General features: G+C 36.5%; 2 protein-coding genes across 2 annotated transcripts; one reads left to right on the forward strand and one right to left on the reverse strand.

Annotated features, from left to right (window-relative positions):
• Nucleotides 1-1398: 1398 nt before the first annotated feature.
• On the reverse strand, nt 1399-2322 carry LOC121458016 (olfactory receptor 2D3-like). Its single transcript, XM_041667127.1, has one exon. It carries the CDS (start codon nt 2320-2322, stop codon nt 1399-1401), a length of 924 nt encoding a protein of 307 aa, XP_041523061.1.
• A 16498-nt stretch (nt 2323-18820) lies between these two features.
• LOC121457939 (olfactory receptor 2D3-like) lies at nt 18821-19753 on the forward strand. The gene has a single exon (XM_041667026.1). It carries the CDS (start codon nt 18821-18823, stop codon nt 19751-19753), a length of 933 nt encoding a protein of 310 aa, XP_041522960.1.
• Nucleotides 19754-21197: the final 1444 nt, after the last annotated feature.

Here is a 21197-nt window from a genome sequence, read left to right on the forward strand (position 1 = left end):
GTACAAAAAAGGAAATTACACATACACAAATACACATGCATATGCATATCACATCCTCCTGTTACTTAAGTCAGTCCAGGATGATATTTGAATGACCATGGAGAAGAGTAAAAAACAAACACAGGATATTTCTAAGGGATGAAGAATAGTTAACCTCAGTACAGCAAGAGTTAAATTAGATATTAAACAAAAGTGTTCATTAGTAGCAACTAGGCATGAATTTCATGAAGGAATTCTCAATCACCTTAATGCATTATAAACTAAATGGCAGTCTAAATAGTTATAGCTATTCACAGCATTGTTGAAGTAGGCAAAATGATTACAATATAAAGCAGTCACATAGTTTTAAACTTTTAAATGACTTTAAAAGCAAATCCTGGGTTGACTTGAATAACTAGAATCCAACACATCACAGAGATACTTGCTCATTGAAGTTTCTTGTGGCACTCTTCTCAAATGACAAAGTCATCAAACCAACTTGGGTGATCCAAAACAGGAGAATCAATAAAATGTGGAGTGTGGATACACAATAGTAAGTTGTATCATTTTGAGGAAAATGGGTGATTCAAGACAATCACTGTACACAAATTAAGCTGCTTTCACAACAATATTTTGCATTTATTGTTTTGAGGTATTACAGTCACACAAATTGTGTATGGATATATAAAAGGGAAAATGATACTGTCTAGGAGCTCTAAGGGGGATATGAGGGAAGAGAGACACACAAAAGGGTAGGGAGGAATGCTCTCAGTGTATTTTTAACTTAAAGTGTAATGCCCTTAGTGTAATTTTTCACTTAAAAATTAACAAAATATTCAAAAGAAGAATTCTACAATTTCTATTTCATTGAATTCAATCTATTTTCAATTTCAAGAAATGTTACTTTAAAAGGATAGAGAGTGTTAAATTATCACACAATTATCAAGTTTATGTACCAAATTCTGGAACTGTGCCCAGGGAAATAAAATAAATATTCAAACTATAATTATTGAGTGCATGCAACAATGAAGAGAATGGCTGTGTTGCTAATAATGCATGTGATGGTTTAGTTGTTATGTGAATGTTTTGGGTATATAGTTATATACCTAATTAGGCCAAGTTCAGTACTGACTTGTGTGGCTTAAGAGATGATAAACTTCTGTGTTCTCACTCCTCTATCTCCCTTCTTATCCACGTTTCTTCTTTCCTCCATTCTTACGTCCTCAGCTCATCACTAATTTCTTTTTACTTCCTATTTTTTAAACTTTAATTTAATTTCTTTCACATAGCTACTAAGTAGAGAAAAAAGGACAAAAAGAAAGTAATGGAAGAATAGGATAAATGAAGGAAAATATTGTAAGAAAATCTGCTTATTTTTCAACAGTGGTCAACTCAATCATGACACACATTTCAAACCTATTATTTTGCAGTTATTCTCCTAAAAGCCCCTTTAACATCCTTGTTCCTCAGGCTGTAAATGATAGGATTAAGCATGGGGGTCACTGCTGAATAAAACACTGAAATCATTTTATCCTTTTCATTCATTATCTTGGAGTTTGGTCTCATGTAGGCAAATATTCCTGAGCCATAGAAGAGGACAACAACAATGAGATGGGAACCACAGGTGGAGAAGACCTTTAGCCTCCCTGCCCCAGATTGCATCTGGATCACAGTGGAGATGATGTTCCAGTAGGAGATGAGGATGAGAGAGACAGGAGCTAGGAGGATTATCACGCCCATTGCAAAGATGGCCATTTCTGTGCTGTAAGTGTCTGCTGAAGCCAGCTTCAGGAGGGCAGGAGGTTCACAGAAAAAGTGGTTAATGACATTGGTTCCTTGGTAAGGGAGACGCAAAGTAAAGGTGGCATCTACCATGGACACAAATGCACCACTGGCCCAGGACCCTGCAGCCAGCTGGACACATACACAGTGTGTCATGATGGTGGAGTAGTGCAGAGGCTTACAGACAGCAACATATCGGTCATAGGACATCACTGCCAGGAGTGCACACTCTGTACACCCAACTAGAAGTAACACGACAATCTGTGTTGAGCATCCAGCAAAAGAAATGGTTTTTCTCTTCACCAAGAAGTGGACGAGCACCTGGGGAACTGTGGTGGTAGAAAAGCAGAGATCGGCAAAGGACAGGTTCCTAAGGAAGAAGTACATGGGAGTGTGGAGTCTGGGGTCTGAGTGGATGAGCACAATGATCAGCAGATTTCCCAGAACAGTGAGCAGGTAGATTTGGAGAAAAAGGAAGAAGAGCAGGGCTTGGATCTGTGGGTCCTGTGAGAGGCCCAGGAAGATGAATTCTATCACTGAGGTTCTGTTGTGCTCACCCATGTATTTGTCTCGCTGCAGAGCATCAAGGGAGGAAACACACACACACTTTGTGTCAGAACGTCTGAGCAACTTATGTTTTATCAATCATAAAAATGAGCTATTGATTTTTTCTCTTCATAGTTTCCATATTTCAAAAGATTGAATTATTTTTCTTGTAGTTCTAATGATTGAAAGCCAATGTTAATTTTCTCATTACATAAAGATTTTAGCAGTATTAGTCAGAAAGGATCATTTTGAATGTGATACATGAGCAAACCTCATCTAGTTCACTAAAGACATTGGGAGAAGTCTGTGGTGCTGCTCACAGTACACCTTTCCTTTATGTAGGTTTGGGAAGCAAGCAAGTTCATTTGACTTCAACTAGCTATATTTTATTCTACAAACTCTATAACATTTAATGAGCCTGCTTATTAGTTTAATCTACCAGATAATTCTGAAGAACGGTTTTGTCAATATTAAAAAGTAAGACAAATGGAATAGTATTCTGTGATCTTGATGTTTGCCAAAATTTATTTTCTTTAAAATAAAGAATATATTACTTAAAATATTTCCTCCTTGGTTCTGGCAGTCAGTAGTATAATACAAACTTTCAGCAGTCTGTCTTTTCTTTCCACAGGATTTTTAAGTATTAATGTCAGCAGTTAAAATCTGCTGGCATGACCTATTGTACATTATTATTAACGGTTTCATTATATTCACTTTTAATTATTTTAAGTCTGTGTGAGATAGTTTCTATTTGTGTAGTAAAGAAGATATGAAAGGGCTGTCTGGAAGAATAAAAAAGTCAGTGATCTCATCCAGCTGTGAGACCTTTGAACTGCAATGCCAACTGGCCAGGTCAGCTGTGCCCACTGACGTAACAGCGGCATGACTCTTATGGAGCTTATCTGGATTTCAGGCCGATCTGCAGGAGAAAATACAAGCCTAGTGCTATAAACCCTGTCAAAAAGCTGTGCATATGGAAGTCATTGGCCACATAGGGAAATTCCTAGCTATGGAGTCTGACTGCCTACGTAATATTTGTGTTTATACTCATAGACAGATGTTAGTCTCAGCTTTTTGGTGCCGTGAACTGTGGTGAATACTGACTCGTGCCAATCAAATTGCTGTAAAATAGTGACTTTTGAGTGCTAAGCATAACATATACATTACTTCGTGTAAGGTTCAGGGAATAGAGATTTGGGGGAAGAAGAAAAAGGAGAGGAATAAATAGATAAAGTGGAGGAGGAGAATAAAAAGAAGAATATAAGAACTGGTATATAGAAAATGGCTATGAAATTCTATAGCCAAAGAATAGAACCATGTTTGCCAACATGATCTCAACAGCTTCAATTTTCTGAACAAAACACATAGAAGGCTGTCTTTATTATGTATTGGGGGCTGTTAAAACATCCTACCACTCCTTGCTGAGCTGTTGGCAGCTAATAGACTTTAGAAGACAGACATTCATTGTCTTAGTTTGTATAACCAGTAGTCACCTCAGTATGATATAATGAAAAGTTGTAAATCTGTGGCCTAGCTTTATCTGTTGCTCACTGTGTAGCCAAGGCTGCCTTCAGCATGTGATCTTTCTGCCTTGGCCTCCTGAGTAGAAGAATTGTAAACACGTGCCGCCTGGTCTGCCTCAGTAACATTATGCTGTGTATCTTAAATATGCGCAATAAAAAATCATCTAAAATTTTAAATTTTGGAAAATATTTGCAAATATGCCCAAGAGAAGTTTGCATTATTCCTAATTGATGATGATTTTTTAAAATTAGTAATGAATACACAGAATCCCCCTAGAAAGTATATAAAAGATTAAATCCCTGTTTTCAAAATAGATAAAGCCACATATAAATCCTGAGTCAAAATATATTTACTAAACCAATAAAAAATCAGATATGATATTTTGCCTTCTGAGTAAAAATTTAAATGATTCAATTTCCTACTGTGATGATACAGCAAAATAACAATGACAGAACAGTACGTGAAAAACAATCATTTCCACTTTGCATATGCCACATCACCTACATTTTTACATGGTTTGTAAATAGATCTGTTTGTGTATGTGTGCATTCATAATTTACATTTATTTTGTAAGCATTTTTTCAATGACCATGAACAGCCAGCTGTTAGAGCCAGGAAAGCTGTGTAATTTACTGACTAGGATTGGGTCTCTACAACTCAACTTGTGTTCAGAATCTGGCTTGTATGTGCTTTCTGTTCATCCAGCAGACATGAGCTCAATCTCCTGCACACTCATTGTCAGCCCACAAGGGGGTAGTCTCATACATGTGACACACACAAACACATAAAAACTTACATACACATGCATGCAAGTAAGTAAGCAAATAAGTAAATAAATAATTCTTTTAATCCTGGTTTATCTAGTTGATGGATTGCTCAAAGCAAGTTACTTAGCTTGCTTTGCATAGTTTTGCTCAGCTGCAAAATGGTAACACAAATTATTCTTAACTAACGGTGTTGATATAAAGGTTCATGAAACGTAAGATATTAAAAAAATTGGGATAACAGTAAGTTCTTCACTGTCTTATTTAGGGTTTCTATTGCTGCAACAAAAACAACCTGACCAAAAAGAAAGTTGGGGGAAAAGTGTTTATTTGGCTTATACTTTCACATTGCTGTTCATCACTGAAGAAAGTAAGAACAGGAATTCAGAATGGGCAGCATCTCAGAGGCATGAACTGTTGCAGAGGACATGGAGGGGAAATGCTTACTGACTTGCTTCCCTTGGCTTGTTCAGCCCATTTTTTATAGAACCCAAGACCAAGAGCCCAGGGATGGCACAACCCACCATGGGCTGGGACCTCCTGCATTGATAACTAAATGAGAAAATACATTATAACTGATTCTCACTGAGGTATTTCCTCAACTGAAGCTCTTTCCTCAGATGGCTCTAGTTTGGGTCAAGTTGACAGACAAAACAAGCCAGTATTCACCATATTATGTAATGCCTCATTATAATAATGGGATCTTATTTAAGCATGGTTACACATGCTTAGAGTCTCAGCACTCGGGGAAACAGAGGCCTTTGTGTCTGTGTGAATCAAAGGCCAATCTGATAAAAATTGTAAGTTCCAAGCAAAGGCTACACAGTGAGACTCTGTGCAAAAAAACCCCTTATAATACTAAAAAATAACATGAGAAAATAATTGGTAGAAGGCACTGAGGGTGGCTCACTGTATTTCACTTAGGATAGTGATTATTTTTATCAGCTGTTTGTTTCCCCGCTTTGCATCTTTTTGTTTTTGTTTATGTTTTGAAAGTGGAAGCGAGTTAATAGAAAAATTCTAAGTTATGGCTAATTAATAAGGGGCAACTGAAAACTTCAATGAACCTGTAATGAGAAGCACAGTGTCAGATTTAACCAGTGTTTTCTCAACTCTGAGTTATTATGAGAGATTTTAAGCCTACAAACTCAGAAAGACCACAAAATCAAATGGTAAGAACCTACTAGTAAGATTTCAGTGAATTTATACCTTTGAATTACTTGATCATTTGATTTACTCATTTGATTGTGATTAAAAATCAACTGCTAAAATCTTTGTTACTGCAATTCAAAAGAAAAGTTAACAGTACCATAAAGTTCTGAAATCTGAAGCTTTTTTCCAAAGTTAAAACTAAAAGCTCAAATAACCATATTAAAGACACTCAGAAATTATTATTGTGCTACAGCAAAAGAGTTTGTGTGAAGGCTGGTCAGTCCACAGGGAACAGCTGGTTAACAGGGTTGACTCCTGGGAAGTGGGATTCTAGGGAAAAAGGGAAATGGGAGAGGAGAGACTCTATTTTATGCTTATGTGTATTACTTGACTTAATTTACAATTTAGCGTATAGTTGTTATCTAAAAAAGTAGAAATCTTTGAAATTAGTGAATGCTTTAGAATGCCAACAGGACAAACTCAGAAAATAAACAATGACAAAGTACTGCAAAATCAGAGATACCTTGGGTTTGGTTAGCTATGAGATCATAAAAGACTGTTTAAATGTTTGTCAGTCATAAAAGTAACATTTTTTGTAACATAAAAGTAACAATAAGCCAGAAAACTAACATCAGTAGCTATTCTGAGTAAAATGATTGGTTTGGTAATGAAGATATGTGTCAGTGTAAATTACAGAGCAAACATTCAGAGGCATTTAGAGCATGTGTCCACCCACTGCAATATGCACATGCATATAAACAACCCTAAGTGTTTAAAAGTAGCTTACTTAATTATTCTTCAGTTCTTGGCTTACAAAAATTCCCACAGTGAAAACCACTACATTTCCTTTTCTTTCTATATGAGCCTATGCTAAAAACACCCACCACTTCTCCAATTCTTTAAACTTTGCAGATGCATTATATACCCTTTGATCTTTTTCTTATGCAGTTAGACTCAATGTAAGTGCTTTCTAAAGTTTTCTGAACATTTGACCATTTTTTTGACCATTATTTTTGCATCGTCTATAAAAACAACACACACACTTCTTACATAGAGTATTAAGATTGAGTCTGTTTGCATGATCCTAGGCTGCACTGCTCTTTTAGGATTCTGAAATATATATAATTTATTTATACAATTTGTATTTCAGGATACCCTAGCACATGCTCATGGGTTAATAGAAATGGTTTGAGTCAATATATAAAGAAACTGATGTAAGTAATATCCATTAACTCACTGATACAAAGAGAACCGTGTTTAAGAAAAGGAGTCACAGGACATACTGAGACCTGGACATCTGAGTAGGAGGATGGAAAAGCCTTTTTTAGAACCCCAAATTGTTCCAGTTACACAGAGCTTATAGACTATCTGCCATATCTCAAGGAAGAATGGGAGTTTAGTTTTCCCAAGGAAAGGTACAGTATGGTAACCTGTGTACCAGCATCATTAGACACACAGCCTTCTGTGATCATCATGGAATCTGGATTTTATCAGTTACCTGCTGTTTCTGTAGGACCAGAGTCTTGGGTACACATCCCTGTCTCCTCTTAATGACCAAACTGACATAGTTTTGAAAAAAGGGTGTAGGTGTGCACTGAGTCAAGGAAGCAGAGGATCACTTAAGAGCTTGCAGAACCACGGAGAGGAAGTGGCTATCCAAAGCCTTTATAGTCACTCTGGAACATTTAACCAAGACTTAACCCAAGCCACCAAAACCTCAGAAAAGGGTTGATGAAGGTTACCCGTTCTCTCTAGAGACTCCTGGAAACCAGAGTAACTGTAAAGGAAAAGACACTAACTGTGTGAAGAGAATCATGGTTCAGACTGATTGGAAAGAGAAATCACCCCTTAGCCTTTCCCCCACTCTCACCTGAAGCACTGGTAGCTGTGATAGATGAAAACACAGGGCAGTGAACCCAGTGATGGAGAGGGTAAAAAAGAAGGAAAGTGTGGGTTCTGTTGTCTGGTTGTCCTTATCCTAATAAGCGATCTCCTTTGGCATCTCCTGAATATGCTGACTGGAGCATCATCAGAGCTGTGAGTCCTACTCTATCCTGATACCAGGAGCACTGATGTGTGACAGAATCCAATCCCAAATGTTCTGAAAAATGACCAGCCTTGGTCTGGAAAATTTTCCTTCAGGAAGTCTTCAAACCTGAGGCCCTAAGCACTGTTCTAAGATGATTATTCTCTGGAGTAATCCTAATGATTACCTTTCAAAAACTTTCCACAGTAAGAGAACCCGTGGACGTTATAAATTATAATCTCTAAACCTCAGTCTCATCTGTTGCCAGGTACTAAACCAATGCATATCAAGGACTCTGTGGATATCTGAAGTCTTCAGGAGTGCACTGATGAATTTGAGAGGATTTTCAATTTTGATAGTGCAAAATTTAGTTGATAAAAGTGTATTCACAGTCAATATTGATCTCTCTGTGGAGCAATTACTCTGGGATCTCTACATATATAATAATCAATGAATATTCTAATAACATTGCAATTTATTTGTATTTGTATATAATTAATGAACACATTCTCTTACATTTTAAAATCTTTCAGTAATTTTTTATAAAATCTAACATATCTTCACTTGTTCAGAAAAGACATAAAAATGAAGGTCAATTAGGTAGTTCTACTGAGGGTGCAGAACATGTGTGTAGGAGGAGCAAACTGAACCCTTTGACTTCTAGACATGTCTCCCAAACTACTAACTGCCAGAGGATTTCAGCCTCTGTCTGTCTGTCCTTGTGCTCAAGACACTCCAGTTACTTTCTGCTCATATGGGAAAGCCATACTGGAGTATATAGTACTCAACCAGATGCCATGACTATTTGAATGGAGGCTTCATATCACTGCTCAAACAGATTAGAATAGGAGCCAAGTCATTATACAACACACACCAAAATAAACAAATCCAACAAAAAGCTGCCTGTTGCCTACCCATCTAGCTTTTTAGTCTCCTACATCAGGCATGATTCTACAGGTTAATTGGACAGACCATGTTGATTTTACCTTACACACAGCCCCTATGCTTAGTCGCTTCACCACCTCCTCTCTTCTCCGTTACTATACTCCCTACTCAGACCACAACCTCTGAGCTTCAGCTTGGCCTCACTGATTGTTTTTTTTTAAATTCTCAATTGTGTCCTCTTATCACTTTTCTGTACAATATAGAAGATGATTTGTTAACATTTAAGCATACATTTGAACTCAAGAATAAAATTCACCTCCTATTTTTACAAGTATGGTTTCAAAGTCAACAGCGGTTTCTATTTTTGGGGGGTTTTCATTGGCAAACTTATTTCCCTTGTTTACAACATTTTTGGTACCATCTATTTGTTTACTTTTCCTCTTATTGACTATGTCTTTAATCTGAGCCATTATTTCTGAGCCATAATCATCAAAACATAGACAACCTGGTGTAAGTTTTGAATAACCAGTAGACAACCCTATATTGAAATCTAGTTTCATTTATTCATAATACATTTATGACATTTCTAGTGTTGGATCAATCTATTTTAAATCTCATGCCTGTGGACTCGTGCTTTCATAAAAAGTACATGTATATTCCTCAATCATGGGCCAATTCCATATTTCATTCACATGCTAGTTTTTAACCTCTTTCATATTATCCATAGTTCATTTTATGAGGGTTTAATGTTTTTATAAAGGGTTTTATTTGGCTTACATTTCCCTATCACAACCCATCACGGAAGGAAGTTAGAACAGGAATTCAATCAGGAACCTGGGACAGGAATTGAAGCAGACACCATGGAAGAATGCACTTAATGGCTTGCTCCCCATGGTTTACTCTGTTGACTTTTCTTCAGTGGCTTAAACAAATTTAACTTTATTTTGCTCACCTTAGAAGAACACCCCAGAAAGAGGTTATTGTAGCATTAGTTCAATAATGCAGAGATGCCTCCAGCGACTTAAGCTCTTTTACCTTATTAAGTCTTATTTAAAAGATGACTACTTCAGACTAGGCATTGTCCTACTTTTTTTTCCTTTTTATTAGAAAATTTTACTTTTAATTTTGCATACCAACCCTGGTTCCCACTCCCTCCCCTTCTCTAACCTCCCACTTTTTGCCTTCCCATTCCCCATCCACTCCATAAGTTACTTTTAGTACTAAACTTTTGAACTTTATTTAACCTTCATCTAGCATCTTTGCACATCCTGGCATCTATGAGTTTATTAGTTGACGAGTGAAAACTGTCTTTTGAAGGAGCCACAGTGTTTTTCATGTTTATCTTTTGGTTTGGATATGTCTGCTAGTTTTATATTGGTACTTTCTTAGTGGCTTACACTGTTTTGAAATACAGCTAATAGACTGTTGCCACCCTAGACAAGAAGCTTAAGAAGTTAAGGAGATCTCTGACTTACACACAGGACAACAAGGTGAATCATGGTGCTACCAGAGAAGTAAAAGGGTGATGGTGGCAGAAGTCTTTAATCCCAGCACTTAGGAGGAAGGAGTAGGTGAAGTAGGCAGATCTCTGTGAGTTCAAGGTCAGCCTGGTCTACAAGAGCTAGTTTCAGGACAGATTCCAAAGCTACAGAGAAGTGTCTCAAAAAACCAAAAAAAAGGAAATTTTTTTGAATGAAAAATTAAGATAATATTTTGAGTATAACAATTCAGAAGTGATTACCCACATTATTTTTGGATCTTGCCTTTACATGTCACACATTAGTGTTTGTGGGAAAATGTCTTAGGGTTTCCATTTTCCCCAATCTTTTCCCCCAGTTTTCCCAATTGTCTTATTTATTTCTACACATTTTGTTTCCTATGGGACTTCTCTGATTTTTCCTTGGAAATTATAGTTGTTTATTACATTAATATTTCATGTAGAGCTAACCTACTTGTTCTTTTTCCTGTGTTTCTTAATTTGATCAAGGATGTTTTCATTTATCTTCTCATCTAGAGGACTACTTTTCAAATAACTTTGGTCATAAAACCAGGTTTTGTTAGTTAGTTTTAAATGTGCAGGCAGGAGGCAGAGAGAGAGAGAGAGAGAGAGAGAGAGAGAGAGAGAGAGAGAGAGAGAGACTGGGCTAGGTGTGGGCTTTTGAAACCTCAAAGCCCACTCTTAGTGACACACCTTCTCCAACAATGCCAAACTTCCTAATCCTTCCAAATCAACTCCACTCCCTCAGTAATTAAGCATTAAAATATATGAGCCTTTGGGAGCCATTCTCATAATACTGCCACACCATCTCAAAAAATGTTTCCTGACAAAGAAAGTGACATGTGGCTGTTGGCAATTGAACCCAGATCCTATGGAAAAGGAGCCTGATGGAGGAGGGTCATCTGTCTATGTGTTACTTTCATTGGTTAATAAAGAAACTGCCTTGGCCCTTTGATAGGACAGAAAATTAGGTAGACCGAGTAAATAGAACAGGATGCTGGGAGGAAGGCAATGAGGCAGATGCCTCAGGCAGATACCATGCTTCTCCTCTCTGAGACAGACTCAGGTTAAGATCTTTCTTGGTAAGCCATCACCTCGTGGTGCTACACAGATTACTAAATATGGGTTAAAGCAAGATGTGAGAATTAGCCATTAAGAGGCTGAAACTAATGGGCCAAGCAGTGTTTAAATGAATACAATTTTCCTGTAATTATTTTGGGTAAAGCTAGTTGGTGGTTGGTAGCTGTGAGGCTGCCAGACCTCTAAACTCCCAGGTTATTTTAAAAATAATCAGTAGTCTCTGAATCTGTAAGCAAGACCCCCATTAAATATTTTCTTCTATAAGTTGGTTATGGTGTCTTATGACAGTAATAGATAGATAGAATCTTATACTGTAGCTCAGGCTGGCTGTCAACTCATGGCAACTCTCCTATTTCAGCCTCTCAAGTATAGGATTGCATATTGAGACACCATGCCTTACTGTAGAAAACTATTAAAATTCCAATCTTTTTGTTAACTATGAATGTTTAACTGTTCATATGCTTTGTGTTTTTGTAAATTTTATTAATTAATCAATCCATTTCTCCTAAAAAATGTGAGTGGACACTAACATTGTCCAGACTGTTGGTTCAGCACAGAAGCTTGTGTATTGACTGGTTCACATTGAATCTCTTCTAGGGAGTCTAGTGAATACACCATCTAAGACTAAGGACATCTTGCTTTCTACCATGTTCCTGTGGCATGATTTTCCCATATGGCAATAAGAAGATTGGGACATTTTAAGCACAAAAACAGAAATGGATAGTAAGAATCCTCTGAAATTTCATAATTTGGGGGAATTATTCAGGAACTGAACAATTCACAATCTATCCCTAGTTAGTCATAGTTATTATCTACAGATTCACCAACTATAAGTCAAAAATGATTTTTCAATATACATATGTGGATTTGAAGATTATTTTAGATACTATAAGCGATTATTAGAATACTTAAAGAGGAAGGAAAGTATGCATACATTATGAGTACATATTAGAAATTAGAACAGAAACGGAAATTTCAGTGTTCTGATATGTGAAAACACAGTGGAACAAATTCCCTCAGATACCAAGTCAAGAATACAATTCTATCAGCTGCATTTTATGGTACTATCAAATCCTGAATGCTCTACTATAAGACTACAAAGACTTGAGATCCCAGGGTAACTTGACTTCTGATCAGATGAGAGTCAAATATCTTAGTTACTGAGGAGAATTTTGAATTCCACTGGGAACTCTTCTTGTGGAATTATTTTCAGAAAGTAAACAGCCCAAATGCTCCAGGGAATGGTCCAGAAATAACAACTATTAGGACCTCTGGATTGAAGACTTCCTGGAAGAACCTCCTCCAGGCTGGTAGTTGAATTTGTGATTGATCTCTTCACAAACAGCATCCTTGCTTTAGGACAGAGTAAGACTCACAGTACAGATGATGTCCCAGTCTCACTATATTTGGGAAACAGCAATGGAGGATACTTGTTAGGATAAGGAAACGGGCTGCAGAAACTACACTCCATTTGTCACTCTCCATCCATCACTGGTCTTACTGTGCCTTGTTCACAGTTGCCAGTGCTTCAGGTGAGGTTAGGAAGATGGTGAGGGAAGTTACTCCTTCCTATGAGTCTGATTCTTCATTCCCTTCCCATAGGAAGCGTCTTTATCCTCTGCTCTTCTTGACGTTTACTTCTGATCTCCCGTATTCTCCTCTATCTTTTGTTCTGTCGATGTCTCCACTTTGGTGTTCCTTTCTCACTTTCTTTTGCAAGATGAATTTTGAATCAGGCAGGTCCAGTATGTAGCCTGAGATTCCTACACTGGAAAAAGATGTGTTAGTACACACCTTCCCCTTTTTTCAAATACAGTTTTAAGTGTATTAATGTAAATGTGCCAGCATGAGACTCTACTATTTCAGTAATCCCTTTTTTCATTAAACCAGTAGTACTTGTCAGACAATTTTGAAATACAATTGATAGAAATAAATGTATGCCCAAAGAATGTAGAAGTAGCAACCCATTTTAAGATCATGGAAGACTATATTGGATAGTCTTAAAAAAGCTTTTGAGATGTATGTGCAAATGTTTCATTGATTTTGTGAAAATAATAGCCAACCTGCATGTGCACTGAGTAGAAAACTTCAGAAAGAAGTTATATTAAGGCTGACTGTAAAGAAAAATGCCTATGGGGAAAGAACCATCCCATTAAAAACTTTGAATCCCAGTTTTGATGAGTAAGAGTATTTTTTGCGTGAGATAGGGAGTGAGGGAGAGTTAAACATTTATGACGTGTCTACTGTCTAAAGTCATGACACTCACAAACTGAGAAACAATTGGGAATGACATGAAGTAGAGAAGAGATATAGGTGAGGATGTTCATGTGTGTTCAACTTTCTTCATACATGGAGTTTGTTCTTGAGAGCTCCTATTTATCATGTTAGCCACAGGTGATGATAATCTAACTGGGCTAGAATATATATGCTAATTCTTCTTGTATTATCTGCATGTTAACTCTTCTTATATTATATTTTTCAATCTTATATATACAAACAAAGTGTGTAGTAGTACCATTAGGATTTTATTGTGTTTTTCTACCCAATCATGATGGTGATAAGATGATACAGAAAGATCAGTCAAAAATTTAAAGACATTTTATTTAATGATGATAAGGGTGAAGATGTTTTAGATGACAAAAACAAAGGCACACACACAGGATTCCAACAATACAAGACAGGAGAGGTTTTAAGAATTATTTGCACTCAGATGTACCATATAGGATAGAAAATGAAGAGGGTATGAGAAGAGATGAGGCTTTGCTTTCATAAAAGATGATCACAATACAGGATTCTTAAGGGGTAAATGAGATTGAAGCTTTTATGAACTTAATGATATGCATCATAAAAAGCATCATGAGAGAATGCTGAATGTGTACTTGATGAATTCAAAAATTAAAACACAGATAAATATGCAGGAATAAAAGGATCATGTAACATATTCAGCCTTACCCTTTCTCTCAGGCAGAAATTATTTTCTGACATTGTGATTTAAAAAACAACATTTTTTTTGCCTTACCACATCAATTATAGAATTTGCTAGTGTTTTACATAACATGATATATGACTGATTTCTAGAACTTTTCAATTTATAAATCTGAAATTCTACCGATTGGTCAAAATTACACTCTTCTTTCTTTCTGTATGCCCTGATTTCTGTGAGTATAACCTTTTCAGAAAGAACCAATGAGAGAATCACAGTGTTTGTTTTTTGTGACTGGTCTGTTTTGGTTAGTACAGTAGATCGTTAAAGTTCTTCTATAAATAAGACTGACAGGAGAGCCTCATTTTATAGCTAAACAAAACAAATAGAACATATTTCTGTTATTGCAAGCTAGGCTTGTTTCAGTGATTTGACCATTGTAACTTCTGCTATTGTCCTCTTTCTTCTTTAGTAATATTTAAATGAAGTAATAACTTCCACAACACACAGCCCTATGCTACTGACTAGAAAAGACCTGCTTTTTTTTTCCAAAAAAATTAAAAAGCCTTTAAATGAAGCAAAGAAAATGACTTTATGTCATTAAATCTACTTTAATTCCCTATTATACTCTTCAGGGCTGTTCAGTCTAAATACATCCAAGCAGTCGGAACAAAGACACTCTTCATAGCCTGTTGTCCTGTGGCCCTGACAGACTAACTGCTCTTGTAGGAAGATACTTGCTGCTATTGGAATACATGATGAAGTGGTACAGGATGAGGCTCAAGAGACAGCCCTGTGTTATTTCATTCCAATTGCCTTGATACCACTTAACCTATTGTAGAAAAAGCCTTTCAGGTTCCCTTTCTTTAATAAGAGATAGCCACTTACTCTAATACTTGCCTATGTCTGTGACCTGGATGAACGTCACATGTACTGGTAATTCTTGTTTGATTTTCTTTCTCCTTCATCTCATTTAAAACATCTATACCTATAAAATTTTTTTATGAAAAGCTTATAAATAATGACCAAAGAGTCAGTAGAATTAAAATGACTTTAATGACAAATTATAAAATTCATACAAATTATTAATTCACTAGTAGAATTAAAAAGAGGTAGATGTGTGAAATTCAGTAATAAATGTGGTAAAGTAATATATTTATATTTATTATCTAAAAGAAATAAAATTGATACAATGAACACATAATTGGACAATTTCAATAAATTACACCAGAAAAAATAGAAGCTTCTTTGTCATATTTTTAAATATCAGCTAAAATAATTTAACAGTACTCAATAATTTTCCAATAAACACTATTTTTGAATATTTTACTAGAGAACCAATAAAAAGAATACAAATTTATATTTTTCTATCAATATGGGGGTCATGATGCTGAGATGCCTGCTTCTATGTACGTTACAGTTTACTTTGCTGCCATACACAGAGGAGGTGCAGTTACAGTAGGCCTATTGTGTCATTCTGACACTTAGAACATACAAAACTCCTTTGCTGTTCAGGGAAGAATTGGAATATAGTCTTATAGAAATTAAGATGTGATTACAAAACCAGCAAAGCAAAATTTCCCAAAGCATCTCATAGTGTGAAAATGTAATCAAGTAAATGACTGTTATTGCCAAGAGGGGCCTAGGGAATAGCTTGCTTGCATCCTTCACCAAGACCTCAGTATTTTTAGAACTCCTGTCAAGAAATGGGTTGATATCAGAGTTGGTTCTTGGAGACTGCCCGTCTACCCCAGCCAACAGCAGCAAGTGCTGGAGATGAGGTCTATTACCAGCAGAGGTTCAGCTGCCAGAATAGAAGCCTGAGAATCACTGAGGCCCTTCCTCCAGATCTGCAGTTCAGAATTACAGACCTCTAATGTCCTCAGTCTGAGCTCCTATCTTCTGTGCTTCCTCTCCTCTAGAACAAAGTCATCCCAGGTGTCATCATAAGGAGAACGTTGCTGTGGAGAACAAGGAGAATGACGCTGAAGGAAACAACACAACCTCAATCCCAGAAATCTTGAATCTATCCTGAGAGAAGGCCAAATACGAAATTTAACCAACAGGATATTTTGGAAAGGATGTTCTCTCCATCTTCTGTAGAAACCTTAGTGTTAGAAATCTTGGCGTTTATAAAGGTACCAGTTTGAGTTTTAAAATCCTCCCAAGAAAGTAAATGGATATTTTTTGAAAACTATTCATATTTTCCACCAACCAGTATCTCACTGCTCTTTGAATATCAAGTCATATCCATAGTGGTGTTTTCTTCCTCTTTTATTTTTGTCATGATCTCTTCTCAGTGAAGCACTGGAAATTTAGGGTATTGTGTACAAAATAACACAGAGCATCAGCAGTGTTCAACTGACTACTCTGACAAGTGGGAGGAGGCCAGAGCTGGTGAGTACTGAGGTTGATTTATGCGGGTTCTGTAGGAACCAGTACAACAGTGTAGAGAACAATACACTTTGCCTGTGAATAGAAGAAGAAAGAGAGACCTATTGCAATTAACAGCGCATTTCCATCTCACCAGATGAACAGACAGTGGTTCTTTCCATATGCACATGGGGTATGGGCATATTAATCTGTGCTTCTCCTTGTCAAAGGATTTTCCAAATGTAAAGAGATAACATATTTAGAAAAGAATTAGCTATACATTCAAAATTGTTAATTATACTTTAAATATGGAAAGCTGTGCTTGGGATATTTGAAAGCACACGTATAATAAATGATAGTATTGAGGAAGGATTCATTAATTTATGCATTCATTTATTCCTTCACTCATCTAGTTAAAATTTTGAGTATTTACTTCCTGCCAAGAGATGAAAATATAAGGAATGATAGGATTAATAAGGTAATGATACTACCCAAAAGCCTTAGAGTCAGATATTTCTATACATATCATCAATAATACCTACTGAATGCACATATTAACACCAAATTATACATAGGGATAGGCACAGTTCATTGCATAAAACTTCACCACAATAAAACATAGTAAATTCTCTTCCTAAAACTATTAGAAAATGGGTTCAGCATTGAAGTTCTCATTGATATCCTTAAGCATTTTTGACTTAAAACAAGATTCTTCTTAAAGCTTTAAACTATAATAAGAAATTTTACCTTATAGATCAAATTATATGCTCAAAACTGCACGCAAATATTGAAGCAAATATTTTCTCAAAACCATGGTTATATTATTGTAAAAGATAGTATTTTCATTTACATTTCAATTAAGAAATATGAATGGCAATCTACTCACAATATTCCATAACCAAAGAAAATTGTAAATGATAATTCAAAGAGCATATAGCAAGAGACATATCAATGTCCTCTGATCCTCCTGTCCTCTTGAAGTAAATTGAGAGTCAAGATCTTTCTTACATGGACTCATTTCTTTAATGTGCTTTCTGACATGATGTTGCTGGTCCATTGCACCCTTCCACAAATTAGACTAGACACAGTTCAGATTGAAACTTAATGTCAATTCTTTAACTAGAGCTAGCCTCTGTGTCCTTGATTCAAGATACACATAGCAATTTATGACCATGAATTGGCTCAGAACAGAGGTTCTGTTCACATTCCTCCTACTGTACACCTGAACAGAGGGTCATATGCACAAGCATAAACATAAACACAAATATGCATGTGGTTTCTGACCTTGAAAACATATCTTAATATGTTCTGGCCAGTACGATTGACTTTCTTTTCTGACATCACTTTCATTCAAAAGAGCATGGGTGCTTCAGTCATTCCTAGGAACATTCAAGTTTCATGTTCCACCATTTACCTTTCCTTCCCCTTTCTGGTCACTTATCCCTTATCTTATACTCAGTCTTCACATTGTTTGTATTTGCAGATATACACCGAACTGAAGATAGTAGCAGTTCATCCTATCAAACACTACACAAATGTCTTATTTTCTACCAATACACACATCAAGTCTATTATTGCACAGTCTGTCAAACTGCAGCCCAAATCGGACCACATAAGAGAGTGTCATTTTCAGAAAATTCCTGTGATTACCTGTGGATTCATGAAAGGCCCTATCATATGTGATGCTACCTAAGTCTGCTCAGAGCTTTTCCATTTGTATCTACATGCTAACAAGGTTATATTCTTGTAATGCCTTCTTCTTTGTACAGAAGATGACAGAGATACCTATGAAGAGAAAAGGGAGAAGATGGTCATTTGCACCTGATATTTGACAACATCAAGGCAGAAACAATCACCGTTATCAGTGAATTGGATTGTACCATTAAGAGTTTTTCTTCAAAGACAGGATTCTTTGTTTTGAAAAGCCAGGTCATATATTTATTCCCCTGATTTACACTTTAGATGTTTATCACAATCCTTAATTTTTATGTCATAATAACAACATGTATTGCTCTGAAAATATTTCCTGACATTGTGCACACTCCTGTTGAAAAATTACCCCATAGAGGGCAGCACTCTTTCATAAAGGAGTCATGATTTCAATGTACCCATCAGTCAACTGGCTTTAGGAGCAGTATAGGGATATAATAAATAGAAAATCCAGCATCTTAAATGCTTTTCTAATCCCCATTTTTTTTTCTTCCCAAAACATTTGTACTTTCTGGATTTGACAACCATAGTCAACATTTCATTGCTCCATGTATGCTAATTTCTAGGAGTACACCTCCATGGCCAAAGAAAACCATACTTATCTGACTGAGTTCATCTTGCTGGGTCTTTCTTCAGATCATCAGACTCAGATCTTGCTGTTCATGGTATTTCTCATCATCTATTTGCTCACTGTGTTTGGGAATCTGCTCATCATACTCCTCATTCATGTTGACTCTCGACTTCAAACACCAATGTACTTCTTTCTCAAAAACCTGTCATTGAATGATCTCTGTTTCTCTACAACTATTGTTCCCAAGATGCTAGTCCAGTTTTTAGTTGTAGAAAAGACCATTTCTTTTGCTGGGTGCTCAATGCAGATGTTCTTTTTCCTCATAATGGGGTGCACAGAAAGCTCTCTTCTAGCAGTCATGTCTTACGACCGCTACATTGCTGTCTGCAAGCCCCTGCACTACTCTGCCATCATGACATATAGGGTTTGTGTTCTGCTAGTTGTGGGGTCCTGGGCTAGTGGGATATTTGTGTCTGTAGTGGATACCACATTTACTTTATGCCTGTCATACCAGGGACCAAATCTAATCAATCATTACTTTTGTGAGCCTCCTGCACTCTTGAAACTGGCTTCAGAAGAGACCTACACAGCTGAGATGGTCATTTTTGCAATGGGTGTAGTAATTCTCCTAGGTCCTGTTTCTCTCATCCTTTTCTCCTACTGGAATATTATCTTAACTGTGGTTCGAATACAATCAGGTGAGGGGAGGCTCAAGGTCTTCTCCACCTGCAGTTCCCATTTCGTTGTTGTTATCTTCTTCTATGGCTCAACTATATTTACCTACATGCAGCCCAACTCAAGGAAAATGAATGAAGGAGATAAGGTAATCTCAGTGTTCTACTCAGTTGTAACATCTATGATGAATCCATTCATTTATAGCCTAAGGAATAAGGATATGAAGGCAGCATTAAGAAAAGTATTTAAAAGAGAGATAAGATAACAGAATATAGGAGATAATCAGGGCATAAGTCATTCTGAAGTTCATGAATGGTTTAAACATATTTCACTGTGTACTATCTCTAATTTGAGAGTAAAGTTCACTCATGCTTACCAAGGAATGCTTGTTCCTGCAGTGCTGTGTAGGATTGTTATTCATGGATACCGCTCACATAATTTGTGACAGTTTGCACACTGACATTAAATAAAATAAAATAAAATCAGTTTAAAATACTGAGAAAATTCTATAAACTTCAGATTTTGTGAACCAAACTCTTTTCACCCAGGGCTGTTTGCTGTTACTTTAAACCCCATACCTACTTGCCAAACTTATAGTCTCCTACCATTACCCATAATTATCTTTGGAGAATATGGTTTATTTTTTCTATCTCTACTTTTTATTTAAATTTTTAAAATTTTATATATTGGCCCTAGTTTCCCTTCTCTCCCCTTCTCCCATCCCTTAACTCTCCCTATCCCACTTCGTCTACTTCTCAGAGGAGGTAATACCTCCCTTAGGAAGTCAAAAATGTCTGGTAAACAAATTGAGGCAGTACCAAGACCCTTCTGTCGTATCAAGGCTGAGCAAGTTATCACCCCATAGGGAATGGGCTCCAAAAACTAGTTCATGCACCAAGGATATGTCGTGGTCCCTGTTGCCAACCCCGTACCAACAGGACATACTATAAAAGCCATTGATTTATGCAAGCAAGTTTATTAAGAACTACAGCATCATCCCTCCTGTAAAACATTGTAGGATGATGCGGCACAAAGATTGGGGAATAATCAACTAATGTGTGATTCGACTTAAGGTATATTCCATGAGTTGAAACCCATACCTGATACTGCTTGAGTGACCAAGAACCAGATACTCGATAACCCAGAATTCTAGGGTAAAACCAAATGCAAGTGGTTATTAAAATGTAATGATAAAACAACTTCTAATGATATTCTGCTATACTCACAGAATAGTGCTTTGTTCAGCCAAGTTATCATCAGAGAAACTCCCCCCTACAGCATGCAGAGAAAGAGTCTTGAAACACACACATCTAAACGGGATGTCTCCATCAAATGTCTCCCCTCAGAGCTCAGGGAACCCAGTGAAAGAGTAGGTGGAAAAATGTAAGAGACGGAAGGGGTGGAGGACATTAGGAGAACAAAGTCCTCTGAATCAACTGAGCAAAACTCACATGAACTTACAGTGACTGAAGCAGCAAGCACAGGGCCTCCATGTTCTATCCCAGGTTTTTTGCATAAACATTATAGTTTTAAGCCTAATATTTTTAAAGGGACTACTGAATTTGTGAACAAGTTGGTCTCTGATTCTCATATGTTCTCTTGGACTGTTTTCCTTTTGTTATTTGTTTTAGTCCAACTTTCATATGAGAGTTTTTCTTTCATCTTATATTTTATTTTCTTATGTTTTTTTATCTCAATGAATCTTTTTA

The sequence above is a fragment of the Microtus oregoni genome, unplaced genomic scaffold, assembly GCF_018167655.1.
Source record: "Microtus oregoni isolate MIOR12 unplaced genomic scaffold, Mior012 000016F_ref0000370, whole genome shotgun sequence".
NCBI lineage: Eukaryota > Metazoa > Chordata > Mammalia > Rodentia > Cricetidae > Microtus > Microtus oregoni.